The sequence below is a fragment of the Hippopotamus amphibius genome, chromosome 6 (genome assembly GCF_030028045.1).
Source record: "Hippopotamus amphibius kiboko isolate mHipAmp2 chromosome 6, mHipAmp2.hap2, whole genome shotgun sequence".
Classification (NCBI taxonomy): domain Eukaryota; kingdom Metazoa; phylum Chordata; class Mammalia; order Artiodactyla; family Hippopotamidae; genus Hippopotamus; species Hippopotamus amphibius.
In genome coordinates, this window is record NC_080191.1 from 130,909,469 (window position 1) to 130,927,410 (window position 17,942).

The 17,942-nt window shown below is 32.8% G+C and overlaps 1 protein-coding gene across 1 annotated transcript; it reads left to right on the plus strand.

Moving 5' to 3' along the window:
• Positions 1-14,116, plus strand: LOC130855624 (arylacetamide deacetylase). Its single transcript, XM_057739487.1, has 5 exons — positions 1-167; positions 5,297-5,519; positions 7,671-7,740; positions 9,014-9,185; positions 13,476-14,116. Exons 1-5 carry the CDS (start codon positions 30-32, stop codon positions 14,070-14,072), a joined length of 1,200 nt encoding a protein of 399 aa, XP_057595470.1. The 5' UTR covers positions 1-29; the 3' UTR covers positions 14,073-14,116.
• The last annotated feature ends 3,826 nt before the right edge of the window (positions 14,117-17,942 follow it).

Here is a 17,942-nt window from a genome sequence, read left to right on the forward strand (position 1 = left end):
TCTTGCTTAAGAAACAGAACAGTTACAATATGGGGAGAAAATCCTTTGGCTTTCTGATATTGGGAGTCCTCATAGCATATTATATTTATGAACCCCTTCCAGATAATGTTGAAGAACCATGGAAAATAATGCTGTTAAATGCTTATTTAAAAACAGCATCATATTTGGTAAGTAAAAACACATTAATCAAGAGAAGCAAGTTTTCTAAGATTCTAGTTTTGTTTTGTTTTGCTTATCAAGTTCTATCAATACATAGCCTTGTCTTCCTATTGTCAAATTCTGCTGACTGCTATACCTCTGAATGATCTCAAAGCAGACTGCTAACAAGATGACCAAGGAAACATTCAGGTTATATCTCTAAAATGATCTATTCTGGTAGCAGTAAAGTAAAAATGTGTGTGTGTGAGACAATTTAGTTTTCCTTTTCCTACTTCTGTGATTTTAAAGTTTCATACAAAACTCAGGAATCATATGCTTGAGCTACTCTGTATAACATTTAAACACTAATAATGGATTTGGAGTATATAATGTAGACATGCAAGTAGGTTCTTATGGTGTAGATTGGCTGACTACAAATGCCCAATGAAAACAGGTGAGGTGTAGTTAGTGACAATGGATTATTGCCCCTGGATCTATCTCTACTACAACTACTTCACTGGGAACTTAATCCAGTTTATTCCTCTAACCTTCTTACTGTAAAATTAACCTTCTCTCTCTCTGTTTCTCTCTCTCCGTCCCTCTCTGTCTCCCCATTATATATATAAAATAGTAATCAGCAAAGATTGTTTGGTGGTAGTAATTGGGAACTGCTAGAGCTCAACCAGAAGAAATATTTAATCTCAACATGCACATTTCCAGGAATGGAGAACTCACTATCTTTTTATGTACATTTTTTGGGGGAAATAATTTTAAATAAATTTTATTTTTTGAATGGTAATGCATCCATGTAGTTCAAAAATCAAAACAAGATGGAAAAGGTATACACTGAGACAACCGGTCCCATTCCTGTCTTTAGCCATTCTATTCTCAGCCAGGCATTTGTAGAGCACCAGTTTTATTAGCTTCTTGTGATTCATCCTGGGAATTCTTTACACAAATAATACCAACAATAATGAAAACAGTAATAAAAAAACTATATCCTCAGCCCCCTTTCATTCTTACGTGAGAACCAACATAACAAGTATTCTATTGTAGTTTTTACATTTTTCATTTAATTATATATCCTATAGATGTTTCCACATCTTCATATATAAAGTTCCCTCATTTGTTTGTATACTGCAAAGGATTGATTATGTGTATAAACCATAGTTCATTTAATCAGGCCTATTGAGTTACAAACTTTAATTATTTTTAGTATTTTGTTATTACAAACAATATAATGATAATACATGAAAAATATTCAGAGTCTGGGCTTTGTCTATGATAAATCCATGAGGTGGGATTGTTGAGTCAATTGGAATTTTGCTAATTATTGCAAAATTGCCCTGTAATATTTTCCACTCCTACCAACAAGGCTGCAGAATATCCATGTTCTGTCAGCTTCTTAAAGTATATTGTAATTTTTCTCAATTTTGTTTTGTCAACATAAGTGATAAATTGTATCTTACTACAATTTTATTTTGTGTTTCTCTTAGATTCTGACAAAAAAACTCAGGAAACAGAAACTTTCTCTCCCACAGTTAGTGCTTTAAGCTGAATCATACTGCTACTGTTACGTGACAAGTCTGGGAATGTTTGCACAAGGCTAAAGAAATATCAAATGCCTTAACCTTTGTAACTACCAGCTTTGTTGCAGTTTTTATATGTACAGTAGTGTTCATGATAATGGCTGACATACATGCTCCTTTATGGAAGCAAAATAGTAGTCTAGCCCTGAACTGTGCACCTATGTCATCTACAATGTGTGTATCAAACTGCATATCAAGAAGTGGCCACATCATTTGTAGAGCCCAGTGCAAAATAAAAATGCGAGAACCCATGTTCAAAACACAGGGAGAAAAGCACAGAGATACTAAAACCTAAAACGTTTTCTTTAAAAATATTTTATGGGACTTACCTGGAGGTCCAGTAGTCAAGAATCCGCCTCCCAGTGCGGGGGATGCGGGTTCGATCCCTGCTCAGGGAACTAAGATCCCACATGCCATGGGGCAACTAATCCATGCACCACAACTAGAGAACTCGTGCTGCAACTGCTGAGCCCACGCACTCTGGATCCTGCAAGATGCAATGAAGACCACACGTGATGCAACTAAGATCCAACACAGCCAAATAAATAAATAAATATTTTGAAAAAATAAAATAAAATAAAATAAATTAGAAAATAAAAAATGTTATTACTCATAAAATATAATAGGGATAATAGTGAATACATGAATAACAACATAAAGTCACAAATTACAAAAAAATAGCTTGATGTAATTAGTGTATTACAGTGAATAATAATAATTTATGAATGTAATTTTTTTGATCGCAAGATTTTTCTGGCCTGTTTTCTATAAATTTATTTATCAGGTCAACAAAATCTACACTTTTAGCAACTTCATTTTCTTTTTTTTCTTAATTTTTTAAAAATTTTATTTTTTTTTATGTATTTTTAGCTATATTGGGTCTTCATTGCTTTCTCTAGGTAAGATGAGCAAGAGCTACTCTTCATTGCGGTGCTTGGTCTTCTCATTGCAGTGGCTCCTCTTGTTGTGGAGCTCAAGCTCTAGGCGTGCGGACTTCAGTTAGTTGCAGCAGGCTGGCTTCAGTAGTTACAGCACACGGGCTTAGTCACTCCGCGTCTTGTGGGATCTTCCCAGACCAGGGATCGAACCCACGTCCCCTGCATTGGCAGGTGGATTCTTAACCACTGCACCACCAGGGAAGTCCTGCAACTTCATTTTCAACTCATATAATTGAACGTGAAATCAGTTGATTTTGGCAAACACAGGATCACAATTCATTTTTAATGATCTTTGTATATGTTGGATATTAATCCCTTATCAGTTATATAATTTGCAAATATCTTCTGCCATTCAGTAGACAGCCTTTTCATTTTGTTGATAGTTTTGTTCACTGTGCAAAAGCGTTTTAACTTGATGTAGTTCCATTTGTTTATTTTTGCTTTTGTTTCCCTTGCCTGAAGAGACATAGCCAAACAAATATTGCTTAGACTGATGTCAGAGAGCATATTGCATATGCTTTTTTTTCGGAGTTTTATGGTTTCAGGTCTTACATTTAAGTCTTTAATATATTTTGACTTTATTTTTTTTACATGGTGTGAGAAAGTAGTCCAATTTGATTCTTAGCACGTAGCTGTCAGTTTTCCCAACACCATTTATTGAAGAGGCTGTCTTTTCCCTGTTGTATATTCTTGCCTGCTTTGTCATAGATTAATTGCCCATGTAATTGCCCAGCTTTATCTGCACTCTACAAATTTTGATATGCTATGATTTCATTTTCAGTTGTTTCAAAATGTTTTTTCAACTTGTCCAGACGTATCTCTTCCTTGACCAATGAGTTATTTAGTAGTATATTGTTTAATTTCCAAATATATGGGGATTCCCCATAAAACATTATGTTTCTGATTTTTATTTTAATTATACTATGGACAGAGAACATACTCTGTATGATTTTAATCTTTTTTAACTTGTTGAGATTTTTTTTCGCAAATTTGTCATGTGGTACATCTTTGTGAAAGTTCTGCATGCAGCTGCATATGTACTCTGTTGTCATTGGGTAGAATGTCTTCAATATGTCAATTAGTTCTGTTGGGTTGATAGTATTTTTCAAATTTTCTATATGCTTACTGTTGTCCTATTTACTTGATCTATCAATTAATGAGATAGGAGTGTCAATTTCCAGCTAATAATTTCAGATGTTTCTCCTTTCAGTTATTTCAGTTCTTGATTCCTGTGTTATGAAGCTCTGTTACTGTATGCATACACTTTAGGATTGCTGTGTCTTCTTGGAGAACTAGGCTTTTTGTTATGATCATTCTTGATAATATGCTTCTTTTCAGAAGTATATATGATAATACAGTTGTCCCTTGTTATCAGAGTGGGCAGGAAATTGGTTGCAGAAGCCCCCTCAGATACCAAAATCTGTGGATGCTCAAGTACCTTATATAAAATGGCACAAAACAATGAATACAGTCAATCCTTCTATCAGTGGATTTTGCATCTGTGGATTCAACCAACCACAGATCAAAATCCTAAGATATGGGGGGCCAACTGTATTTTGTTTCTTTAGTATAACTGTATTAAGATTTCTCTTTTACTATCATTTTAATAAAATTTGGAGAAATGAAGGAAGGTTAAAAACAGTGCTTATTCCACCATCTTGTTGTATACACCATTCCATTTGAATTATATATTTGAAAAATGAGTATTTTTGTTTCTTAGAGCCCCAATCATTCTAGACCTTTCATGAAACAACTGTTGAAGTCTTTAGTCTATTGAATTGTTAGTCTATTTCTTATTTTTATGAGTTTGTTATATATTCTAAAGACTAGTATTTTCTTATTTAAAGTATTGCAAGTATCATTATTCACATTGTAGCTTATCTTTTCAATCACTTTTTAAGATTTTTTTAAATATAAATTCTTAATCTTAATCAAACTGAATTTATCACTATGTCTATCATAGTTTCTGGGGTTTTGTTTTGTTTTTAGTGTACGTGTGTATATTTTATTAAATTCTTCTTAAGGACTCTTTCCTCTCATTCATGCTCATGGAGTCTGGAAGTATAAGAATAACAAATGACCTGTATTTCTCTATCACCACATTTTTGTTTTTCTCTAGGTTAAGTTCATTTAATCTGACTGAAAGGCCTTCTGCTCAGTTGATCATCCAAACTCTTATTTCCCTTCAAGTCTCAGTTCAACTACAAGTTAAAAACCTTTTCCTTCCCCAGCATCTTCACAACTATTCCAAAAAATTTTACCCGTACTCACAGTAGGATGTCCTTTTATAATTTAAGTCTTTCATTTGGCTCTGATTTTTTTTTTTCCCAAGGATTAACAGTTTGTCTGGTTCTGCTGGGTATTGACATTCTTTAACACAGAATTATATATTCCATATTAATATTCCTATTGGGTGAATGTATAAGTAAGTATTAGTGTCACTTATGGTAATTCATCATATGGTAATAAAGCATCTGGGTTTCTATATTTTCCGGTGGTATCATGGCTGATTTTTCTAAGAGTATGTAACTAAGATTTATGGGGTCATACTGCAAATTAATGTGCACTTCTTTGCTCAAAAGCGTTTTTTAAATTTAGAATGTATGTGTATGTGTGTGTGTTTCATTTTAGGCCCTGTTTGCTGAACTATTGGGGCTAAACCACTTCATGGAATCCATGCAATTCTTTTCAAGCATTCAAGGCATTCTACCAACATCAGATCAAAATGTAACTGTGAGAGATACAACATTTAACAATATTCCTGTCCGTGTATATACACCCCAACAGAAGCCAAAATCATTAAGAAGGGGCTTGTTTTACATCCATGGTGGTGGCTGGTGTTTGGGTAGTAATGGTAAGGGCGATATGTTGGAAGATTCACTACATATAAATGATTATTCTCATATTATGATCTACAAATTAAATATCATGCTCCTCCTGAAATTCATTTCATTAAAGCAACATGAATTCATGGAGTTTTTGAAATCTCAGTCTAAATAAAAGTTTATTAACATGTGGAATTTAAAACATTTTTGTTATAAAATTTATGAGAGTTTCTGATCCTACCACTCTCTGACAGAACTTACAAATTTTACAGAATGAAGATTAAGCTCCTTCGCAAATTAAACAGTCTTTTGGTCTTTTGAACTCACGAATATTTGCTGGAAATGTCTTATTTACCAAATGATAAATGATAGACTCAAGTGATTATATTCCAAGTATGCTTTCCTAAAGGCCCCATATAGAGGCAGAAAAACTTTCCATTTATTTAAACTAGGTGTTAAGGTATAGTCTTAGCTGCTTTCTTGAAATCATCTCCTGTTTAACAGTATGGGACTAAATGATAGAGTGTATTTTCTTTTTCAGTTTTTTCTCCAACTACATTTCTATCCCTTTCCCAGATCAAGATATACTCCAGAAAAATAGTTTAGTTTTTATGTTGAGATAAGACATTCAGTACCTCCTTTCATGTAGGATAGTACAAAGGATAGGATTATAGATTAAAAGACTCTATTCAAGGCTCAAGGTCCAGGGTGCTGAGAGTACGTTTTGCAAGGGAAAGACATGCCACTTTACTCTGCTGGGTCTGTACCCTGTGCTGAAGTAGGCAACCAGAGAAGTCCATACGGTTCTTCTAAAGTGCAGGATCCATACGGGGATATGTGTATAAAAACAGATGATTGAACTTGGTGTACCCCCCAAAAAAAATTAAAAAAATAAAAAAATAAAAAAAAGAATAAACGATGAGAGGAATCACCCTCTACAACTCTTTAAAGTGCAGGATCCAGAGCAGGGCTGCAGTTCCCTAAGTCTAAAGGGGGTTCTGATTGCCAGTATTCTAGGTTGGGTGACTTAGAGAGTGTTGACATGAAACTATTTCCAAATGGTGAAGGAAGAGATGACAGTCATTCCGTGTGATTAAGAATGGTCAGAAATATAAGAAACCTAGAGAGAAGAGAATATCAGGAAAGAGGATGGAGTTAGCAGCACCAAACGCTAAAGGAATCCTGAAATGTTAAAAGAATGCCTCATGGACAATTTCATTGAGTGTATGAGGACAGAGATTATAGAATGGTAGGTTGTTGACTCAGTTATGATGGGTGAATAGTGAAAGAGATCTGAGGGCAAAGTTTTACCAGCACACAGAAGGAGGGACAAGTCTTGCTATGAAAGGGAAGAAAAAGAAGACTTCATTGGAGAGGTTGTATGCTGGCAGTGGGAGCTTAAAAAGGAATTGAGGGAGTGCTATTCAATGATTACTATGAATAGGCGGTATTGTTAATTGCTGTTGATACAGTTGTGTTTCTAAAACAAAAACTTTACCATGATTGTCTTTCAAATGGGCCTAACTGCTCAAAGCTTTGCTCCTCAAACTATTTTGCTAAATTTGTACCTGTATGAGCGCCAACTCCCAAAACACGCACACGCACACACACACACACATCTCGTGGAAAACATTTATACAAACTTGCAGTCTCTAGTCGACTCAAATCCTTTCTAAATTCTACTCAGAACCCCTGGGAAGATTAATGAGCAATTTCTCCCCTATATCTCAACACTACTTTCTACTTACCTCAACTAGGGTAGCTATTTTTTGGGATTTTTGTTGTTGACCTATATCTCTGTCCCTTTACCCCATAGATGTGAGCTCCTTAAAGTCAGAGAACATATCTCTTCAAATTTGCATCCTCAGCCTCTAACTACATGCCAGGCACATAATAGGCAGCTAAACAAAGCTAATTTGGACTAGCCAATTGAAAATTTTGGCAAATGGAAAGGAAAGCTGATCAGGGGCAAGTGAAAGGATCACCGAAGAGAATAATTCATGTTCTATTGAGATGTGAATATGTGCATTGATTGACATGAACCTAGTATTAGATGTTTTTCTTTAGCTAACATTTCAAGATAAAGGGAAGAAATACAAAGTCATCACAGTAAACTTTATTCTTAACAGTATCAATTTTCAATTCTTATTAGTGGTCCAGTATTTTTTCTTTTATTTCAGATTATTTTACCTATGACCTTCTGTCAAGATGGACAGCAGACAGACTTGATGCAGTTGTCATATCAACCAAGTAAGAGTTGTGTTGATTTGATTTTAGGCCATATGCCTTACATATCAATATATACTCAACTATAGTGTTATGCCAAAAATTAATCTGCTGCTCTGATGACATTGATTATGGCCAGAGAAACCTAATGTCAGAGGCTGTCCAGCCCAGCATTGCAGAGAAAAGGCATACATACATACCTCAAGAAGGAACAAAGGCCAGAAAGTCAAGACGTCGTTTAAATGAAATTAACCTGCAGTATCATATGGATTTAACTACCACCTTGGGTTTCTTCCCTGTAATTAATTAGCAGAGTATTAAGGATGAGGGCTTTGTAGCCAGAGGACTGGGATTGAATGTAGGCTCTGCAAATTGGTAACTGTGATATTTTAAAGGATATTTAACTCTAAATGATAATACTTTGCATATTTCAGCATTGATATGGGATTAAATGTTATAAAACATTTAACAGTGCTTGGAATAGTGCCTAGAAGCTAGTAATCAATTGATGAAAGCAACTATTACCCACATTAACCACGAAAGTTAAGATAGAACCTATATCAAAGTCCATTCTAGAGCACACTTTAGAAAGAGTAGCAAAATGTTTTAAATTTTCTATAGGGCACATTCTCTGTGAGAACCTACTTAAACTTAAACCTTAGAAAATTCAGAATTAATGGACTAATGTAATAATGGTGATGTCAAATTGAAATATTTTGATAAAGTTGGAAAAGCAATTCTGGAGAAACAAATAACTAACAATAATGACCGATTTTTTTAAAAAAGATATGGCAATTACCAACAATAATCATTCTGTACATATTTTTAGCTAGGAAAAGATAGCAGCTAGAAAGTTTTCCCCCAAGATTGAGCCAAATTTAGCATTTGAACTTTAAACTGTAATTATAAAAATGGCAATATTTAGAGATTGCCAGTTAAATTTTATGATTAGGAAAAACATGTTTTCCAACAAATATCGTGTTGGTAAATACAAAATTTTACTTTTGATTTTGGATCAAGAATGCATGCCTTGTTTTAGTACATGACTAAAAATCAATGATTATAGCACAGGGAACTCCACTCAATATTCTGTAATCACCTACATGTGAAAAGAATTTGAAAAAGAATGGATGTATATAACTGAACCACTTTGCTGTACACCTGAAACTAACACAACACGACATCAACTATATTCCAATATAAAGTAAAAATTAAATAAAAAATAAAATAAAATAAAAAAAACAATGACAAAAAAAAAAAAACACTGGTTGAGGAAACATTGTTTTTCTATCTACAGCTACAGACTAGCCCCAAAGTACCATTTTCCAGTTCAATTTGAAGATGTATACACTGCATTAAAATGGTTTTTACACCCCAAAATTCTCGAAAGCTATGGTGTAGATCCTGGAAGAATTGGTATCTCTGGAGACAGTGCTGGAGGGAATTTAGCTGCAGCAGTGACTCAGCAGGTAAGATGATCAGCATTTTAACTTACTATGTTTTCTTTTATCTTTCATTTAATAATTTTTGATTCATACATCTAAATTATAAATATAATATGTCAGTATTTTTTCTTTTACTTATTTAGGGAATATTGAGAAGAATAATTTCATACTTTAATACTTCTTTTTTAGGTAAAATGCTAATAAAATTTCCTACATAGTATACTGGCATTTTTAATGAGAGAAAATCAATAAATGATAGCAATAACCATAATTAGGAAATCAGAATATTGTATATAATCTGAGTATATTCAGAATATTATATATTATAATATACTCTAATATGTGTATGGATGCTTGCCAGAAACATATATAGGTCATCACTGAGAGAAGGCAACATGATCCTAGGTTTCAATTTATTCCTGAAACTAATTTTTTATTTCAATAATCAATAGACAGTTGAAGATAAGCAGGTGCAGAGATAAAGAGGAAAATAAGAACTAGTTAACAGGAAAAAAAATATCACCCAGATTCAGATATTGTTATCATTGGAAAAAATGTTTTAGTAGGATCTGTTTAATGTAAATAAAAATATACTTTAAAACTTGGAAATATGCTCATGGAAGAAGCTATAAAAAGTAATATGAGATATCTGAAAAATAAACAAATAAAACTTCAATAAATAAAAATATTAACCATCAAAATTAAGCATTCAATGTAGGTGTTTTTAAGGTTTTACATTTTTAGAGAAGTTTTAGATTCATAGCAAACCTGAGAACAAGATAATAAATTTCCAACATACCCTCTGCCACACATGCATAGCCTCTCTCATTATCAACATCCCCGCCCAGATTGGTACATTTGTTACAATTAACTAACTTATATTTACATATCATAATCACCCAAAGTCTGTAGTTTATATTAGTGTTCACTCTTGGTTTTACAATGTAGATGTTTGTTAGTATATTGACTGTGATACAACAATGTAGAAAATTGGAAGACAGATCAGAAAAATTATTTGAAATATGGAACAGAAAGATTAAAAGATAGAAAATACAAAATAATGAGAATAGACATTAAGAACATAGTGAGACACATGAATATATCCTTCTAGTCTGAGACAAAATGAGGACATATTTTTACAAATAAAATTCAAGAGAATTCACAACCCAATATGCTGTCACTTTGGATTTTAAATAAAATTATTTCAGGCAGAACATTAACACCAGATGGACTATCAAAAAGGCAGGAAAAATTAAGGAGCAGGAAAAAATGGTAAATATATTGACAAACCAAAATGAAAATGAACACTGACTGAATAAAACAGTAATATAATAGTTGTGTCCTGTGATTTAAACTTAGAAAGAAATTAATATGCACAATGACAATAGTTAACACGTGAAGGGACTAAGTACAATATTAAAGTGTTCTAATAACTTTCTGTTGTCTAAGATAATAAAAATATAATTAATATTAGACATTGATAAATTCATGAATTTTATTTTAATCCCTAGTGTAACCTATAAAAGAATTCTTTTAAAAATGTACAAATAAAAAGATATCAGAGGAAAATGGAATGATAAAACAATATTTCAAAGAATACAAAAGAGAGAAAAATAATAGAACAGGTGAGATAAACAGAATGCACAATAACTGATAAGTTTTATAAATTTAAGCCAAATATATTAATAAAAGTTTTAATGTAGATGTACTGAAAATTCTGGTAGAATACATAAAAGTGGAAAATGGATAAAATTTTAAAATCCAACATAAGTTGTGTGAATAGAATGCAATAAAATATAGGCATATAGATAGATGGAAAGAAAAAAGATGCTAAAACATATGTCATGCAAATACTAATTAGTATAATTATTTTATAATCAGATTAAATAGTCTTAAAGGAAAAAACTATTAATGGAGTTAACATGCAGCATTCCTAACTATAATTTCATTCAACGGGAAGATGAAAAAACCCTATCAATTCATATGCAATTAATAACATAGTCTCAAAATACACAGAGCAAAACTGATAGAGATAAAGGAAAAATAGACAAATAGACCCTTACTATTTATGGCATAGTCTGTGGACTAGCAGTATGAGCAGCACCTGGGCACTTGTAAGAAATGCAGAATCATGGGTCTTACCACAGACTTCCTGAATAACAATATGCACATTAACAAGAATTCCAAGTAATTTGTAGGCACAATAAAATTTGAGAAATCAAATTATTTTGATTATGTCTCTGTCCACAGTTCATGTTTTGGATTACTAATAACGTACCAAGAGAGAACTCCTTGTGTTTTGAAATTGATACTCATTCCTGATTAATCCAATTGTGAAAGAAAAAATCACAATGAAAGTTTGAAAATAATTTAAACTTCATTTATAGTATACATTATGCTCTATGAAATACAGCTATATCAATATCCAGAGGGAAATATACAGCCTCAACTAAATACATAAAAATTACTGAAATTAACAAGTCAGCATCTCTTTCATGAAATTAAAAAAAGAAAAAGAATGTCTAAAAAGTAGAAGGAAAGACAAAATAAGAGAAAAAAGGATAACGGATAGAACATAAAAATGAAATTGTAAACAAAACACAATAGGATCAACAAAGTCAACATATGTAGTTCCTTGAAAAAAGTAACAGTTGATTAATCTCTGGTGAGACTGACCAAGAAAGAAGAGGGGAATCTTAATAAACCAATATAAGGAGAGAGAAGGGGACTATAGCTAGCAGATATTAAAAATACAATAGTATACTTTGAACACCTTTACTGCAATGCATTTAAATTGAGATGAAATGGAAAAATTCAGTGACAAAAGAACTGACTCTAGGAGAAATATAAAACAAGGATTATATTATTATCATGAAATAAATTGAATGGTCATTTTAATATTTTTACACACACACACACACACACACACACACACACACACTCCAGTATCAAACAGCTTTAAACACAAATTCTAACAAGTATTTTTAAAAGAAATATCTCTACTTCTAAAAAAAAAATCCAAAAAGTCGCAAAACTTGAATTTTGAGAAGTTAACGTATCTTGATTCTTAACCTGACAAGGTCAGTTTGAGAAGGAAAAATCACAGGCATGCCTATTTATGAACATAGATGCAAAATCCTGAACTAAAATACTATCAAACAAAATTAAGCAATACCTTGAAAGGGTAATATATCATGATTATCTTGAGTTTATTCTAGTAGAGTGTGATAGGTTTAACATTAAAATAACAATACAATTCTCTAAATTAATAATTTAAAGAAGAAAATCATATGATTATCTCAATAAAAGTAAATTGTGTACAGATAATAGTCAGCATCTATAAAGATGAAAGAGATTAGTAAACTGTGAATAGAAGAGAATTTCATAAATTCGAAGAAGTTTGTAAACAAAAACACTTAGAAGAAACATCACACTTAGTGAGTAGTTATTAAAAATTTTCTCTAAGAAATTGAATACACACTATCACTACCAAATTGTACCTCAAGTCCTGGCCAGTACTCTAAATGATAAGCGAGCAATACCATTTTTCAGTGTGCTAGTCAGTTTAACTCTTCTTGAGTATGCCAGTGCTTCAAGCATATACAAGATAGTTAGTAGTGTTTGAAAAAAACAACCTTTTGAAAGTCTGAAAATTTTAATTTACCCAAACATTACTGTGCAATAAAAAAGAAAAAAAACATGGGTTATTAGATACATAGTTTATGACTAATACAATAATCATTTTGTCCCAGCAGCAGAAGCACATTGCAGGAAAATTAGCTTAGAAAAAGACTATAAAATTTTTCTGTTCCTGGAAAAAGATGAGGACTAGACCTGGAAAAGACAGAGCATTGCTCAAGCAAATTAAAAACTAATAATTCCACATGGTTTAGACTTATCCAAGATCAAACATCTCTGCAGTATTAGAGCTATCTCCTTCCCATCTCAATGCTTGTTGACATACTTAGATATTTTAAATATTTTTAATAATGGACAAGAGAAGATCAAATATATGCAAATGCCTCAGATTATAAATCCAGGTTACATAAGTATGAAATTCATGTTATAATAAAGGATCCTCTTACATAGTCTATGAGGAGAGTACTGATTATTTTTGTTTTGGACATTAAAACACATTTAATTTATGAATATCTAGTACTAAAATTTACTTGCTATTAAGATTTTTATTTTTTATCAAAATGTGTTATGTTGTATTTTTAAGGATTTTAAATTTAAGAATATATTTTTTGCATTGTGTTTATTTTTTTTTCATTAAAGGGATTTATTTAAACAACATATTCTAATTTTTTTCAGCTCTTAGAAGATCCAGATGTCAAGATCAAACTCAAGGTCCAGTCTTTAATATATCCTGCCCTTCAGAATTTTGATATGGATTTACCATCACATCGAGAAAATTCACATTATCCAGTTCTGTCCAGATCACTCTTGGTCAGATACTGGAGTGAATATTTTACTACAGACAGATCACTTGAGAAAGCAATGCTTTCTAACCAACACATACCTCTGGAATCAATTCACCAGTTCAAATTTGTTAATTGGAGTTCTTTGCTCCCTGAAAAGTTTAAGAAAGGCCACATTTATAAGACTCCAACTCCTGGTAGTTCAGTGCTGGCTAAAAAATATCCAGCGTTTCTAGATGTGAAAGCTTCACCTTTGCTAGCTGATGACAACAAACTGCGTGGTTTACCCCTGACCTATGTCATCACTTGTCAGTATGATGTCTTAAGAGATGATGGACTCATGTATGTTACTCGTCTTCGGAATTCTGGAGTTCGAGTGGACCATGACCACATAGAGGGTGCATTCCATGGAACAGTTTCTCTTCTGTTTACTAAAGTTGGTTATATTGCAGCTAATCAGTATATTAGTTGGCTACATGAAAACCTGTAGTAAAAATCTGATCAGTATAGAAAAATGTAAGCCCCAGTATTTCAAGAAGAAAGGATGAACACCCAAAGGATACACATTAGGAATGCGTGTTTTATAGAGCAAAGTCCTCCTAAATCCGCGTGCACGTACTTATCGTCAATGAATGATTGTCATACATTAGTCTCAGTCATTCACTCACTTTTGTTTCTTAGAGTAGATTAGATTTTATCTTTCTGCTATTGTTATTTTAAAATGCCTAGTTTTCTTACATTCCTTTTGTTTTTCTTTCTTGATAAATTGTATTTCAGCTAGAAGTGTTTGCTTGTTTAATACCAAAGATTTACTCAGGGTGGTTTCAGGTCCTTGGAGAAGATCTGTTTATCGCTATCATGAATGAAGCTGTGACTCTGTCAACTGTCCACCATTGTAAAATACATTCCTTAATGCACAACAGCTTTTTAGTCCAGGAAAACAAAATATAAATAATTACATGTTAAAGATATCTGGGTGTCTTGATTTTTGATGAGAGGGTAGCCACAGCTTATTTTAGCCAGACAAAAGCCACATTTACATTTGGTTAATCTGGGTCCTTGAGATTGGAAAGGAGTCAACGTAAGAAAATAGCTCCAAATATGAGTGGCTTAACAGTAACAGGAGAAGCATAAGTAAACAAAAATGTATATGTGTGTGTGGATATATGTATACACATATGCTTTTATACCAATGTATTTTTATATGTGTATATATATGTGTATATATGCACACACACATACATATATATGTCCGTAGACATATACCAAATCTCAATATAGCAATATATATTTTAAAATAATTCTGGGAAAATAAACTATTGAGTAATGAAACAGGTTTCAAGATGCTTTATATAAAATAAATTGATTTTTTTAATTGTTTGTGTGCCTCTAAAAGGAGACTTTCTGAAACATTATAAATTCAATAATCTGAAAAAAAGTATTTCAAAAATCTTTTGTTGAATCCTTCCATTGCTTGTGTTTGTCATTATCCTCTGACTACCTCAAAGGATGCTACAACAGAAAAATTTAGCGAATAAAGACAGTCCAGCGTTAATCAGAGTTCAGCGTACTAAAAATCTTTTGCTTAACTGAATCAGTATATTATTACATGGGATACTTTAACATAAAACAAGCAAAATCACTGCCAAATAAGTGAATGGATATGAATTTGACAAGAACAGAGATCCAGAAGCACAATTCATATATTATTATTATTATGTATATTTTGTTACATTTATACTTGATTATTTCCTATTTAAGGCTGTTGCAAATTGCAATATTTCTTTTTTTGTAATTTTCGTTTTCTAATTGTTGATATCAGAAATATAGAAGCACAATTGCTTTTATATATTGATCTTGTATCCCAAGACCTTGCTTAATTCACTTATTAGTTCTAATAGCTCTATATTAGATGATTTATGATTTTCTACATAGATACTCCTGTCATCTGTGAATAAGAGTTTTAATTATTCCTTAACAGTCTGCATGGCTTTTATGTCTCTTTCTTGTCTTACTGCACTGTCTAGGATTTCCAGTACATTGTTAGGAAAAAGAGTGGAGAGAATGGATACGCTTGTGTTTTTTCCAGTGTTCAGATTTTAACTATTTTATATTAGGTCTGTTATTTAACCGTTTGATATTAGGTCTATATTTTAGAGTTGCTTTTTTATCAAGTGTATATATTCTCTTCTACTTCAAGTTTGGTTGGTGACTTTGGGACAAGAAAATAATTGTTGAATTTTGTCTGTGTGATTGTTATATAAATTGAGATAATTACATGCTTTTTTTTCTTTATTCAGTTTATCTGGTTGATTAATCTACAAAGTTAATCAATTTTTGTACTCCAGAGATGAATTCCACAATGGCAGGCAAAACGTTATATATATTATTTTCTTTCTTTTTTTAAAGAACAGATTCTTATTCAAATTAGAGACTCTCAGTTGTGCTCCATAAGCATCAGGGGACGTGACAGTCATTGAATGACTATGTAAATTCAGCCCCACATTTTTATCAGTTGCCCATGGTGACTCCTTTGCTCTCTGCCAAAGAAAAGGAGAAAGCATAAATAGAAAGTTCTGGCAGATGGGATAAAAATGCACAACAAAGAACACAGCACAAAGTGCCCTCATGTGTGAATTCCCACAATAAGACTGGCATTGTATCATTCCATTCAATCTACGGCCAAGCCTATTTATTTTGATAAAGGTCTTCCAGAGACCCCCAACTGTCCCACAGCATGTAAAGCCTCTGGTCTCACATGCTTTCCTTCTTGTTAGCTTTTGAAGTGTGATGATTTCTCGCTCAGCTTTGGTGTTCCAGTTCGCTTCATGCTTTTCCTTTTGACTTGTTCATCGTTGATAATTTACTCATAGTTGCCTCTGGCAGCCTTTGTGTGCGTATCCTGTTTGCAATTACCTGATGTAATCTGGGCTTTTCATTTTCCTGGAGAGCAAAAGCGCCAGCAGCAACTACTCTGAAAGGAACAAAATAAACACAAATATTCCCTACCCTACCTCTTCTAGATAAGCCTTCCATTCGGCTGCATGTTTTAAAATGCAAATATGCATATTTTGAATAAATCTACATATTTTAAAATGCAAAGAAAGGCAAATGATGTATGATATCACTCATATGTGGAATCTAAAAATACAATAAACTAGTGACTATAACAAAAAGGAAGTAGACTCAGAGATGTAGAGAACAAACTAGTGGTTACTAGCGGGGGAAAGGCAATGTAAGGATGGGGGAGAGGGAAGTATAAACTATTGGGTATAAGACAGGCTCAAGGATGTATTTACTGCACAACATGGGGAATATAGCCAATATTTTGTACTAACTGTAAATGGAGTGTAACCTTTAAAAATTGCATAAAATTTTTTTTAAAAGGTACAAGTTAGAAAGACAACTAAAAAATAAGGGTATGTGGTCCAAAAAGAGAAAACCCAGTTAATATTTTCATTAGGCCACCTTTCTGTAAGATTTGGTAATTTTTTCTGAAAGTTCTCCTCACAATGGTTTTCCAAGAAAATCATATTTTCCTGCAGCATCTTCTCTAAATATCCTGAGTTGGCTAGGTTTAGATAATTCAAGAGACCCCAGTCACCATCACACCAGAATATCACATTTTGTCTTATTTCATCTGCTGAAGATGAGACATTTTAAAATATTACTTTTTCTATATTAATAATTTGCTAATATTTTGCTCAAGATTTTTATCCATGTCCTTGAAGAGCATTAATATGCATTTCTCTTTTCATTGTAATGCCCTTTCTGCTTTAGTATCATTATAATGCTGGTCTCCTAAAATGAGTAGGAATACCATTTTGTGAGAAAGTTTGTGTAGGATTTGTAACATGTCTTCCTTAAATATTTGAAAGAACTCAAAATCAAAGACATCTGGTACTACAGTTTTCTTTGTGAGAAGATTTTTAATTATGAATTTAATTCCTGCAGTAGGTATACGGCTGTAACACATTTTTTTTTCTAATACCAGTGTTAGTACTTCATATTTTCTTTAAATTATCTACTTAGTTTCTAAAATGACTCCCCATCTCCTGCTTTTCGCACACGTGTGCTATCTCCTCCCTTTATATGAGCTGGACTTAGTGTCTTCCCTTTTAGGTGTAGATAACAGGACAGGAATGAGGAGATGGCACTTGCAAGATTAGGTTATTAAACACTGCGACTTCTCTCCTCCTGGCACTCTCACTCTCTCTGCCTTGCCCACTGTAATGAAGCCAGCCGTCATGTGGTGAGCTGCCCTATGGAGAGACCCCCATGGTAAGGATCTGAGGGCAGGCTTCCCTTAACCAAACAGTGAACTGTGCCAAGGGGAATATTTCACAGGCAGGCTCTGCTG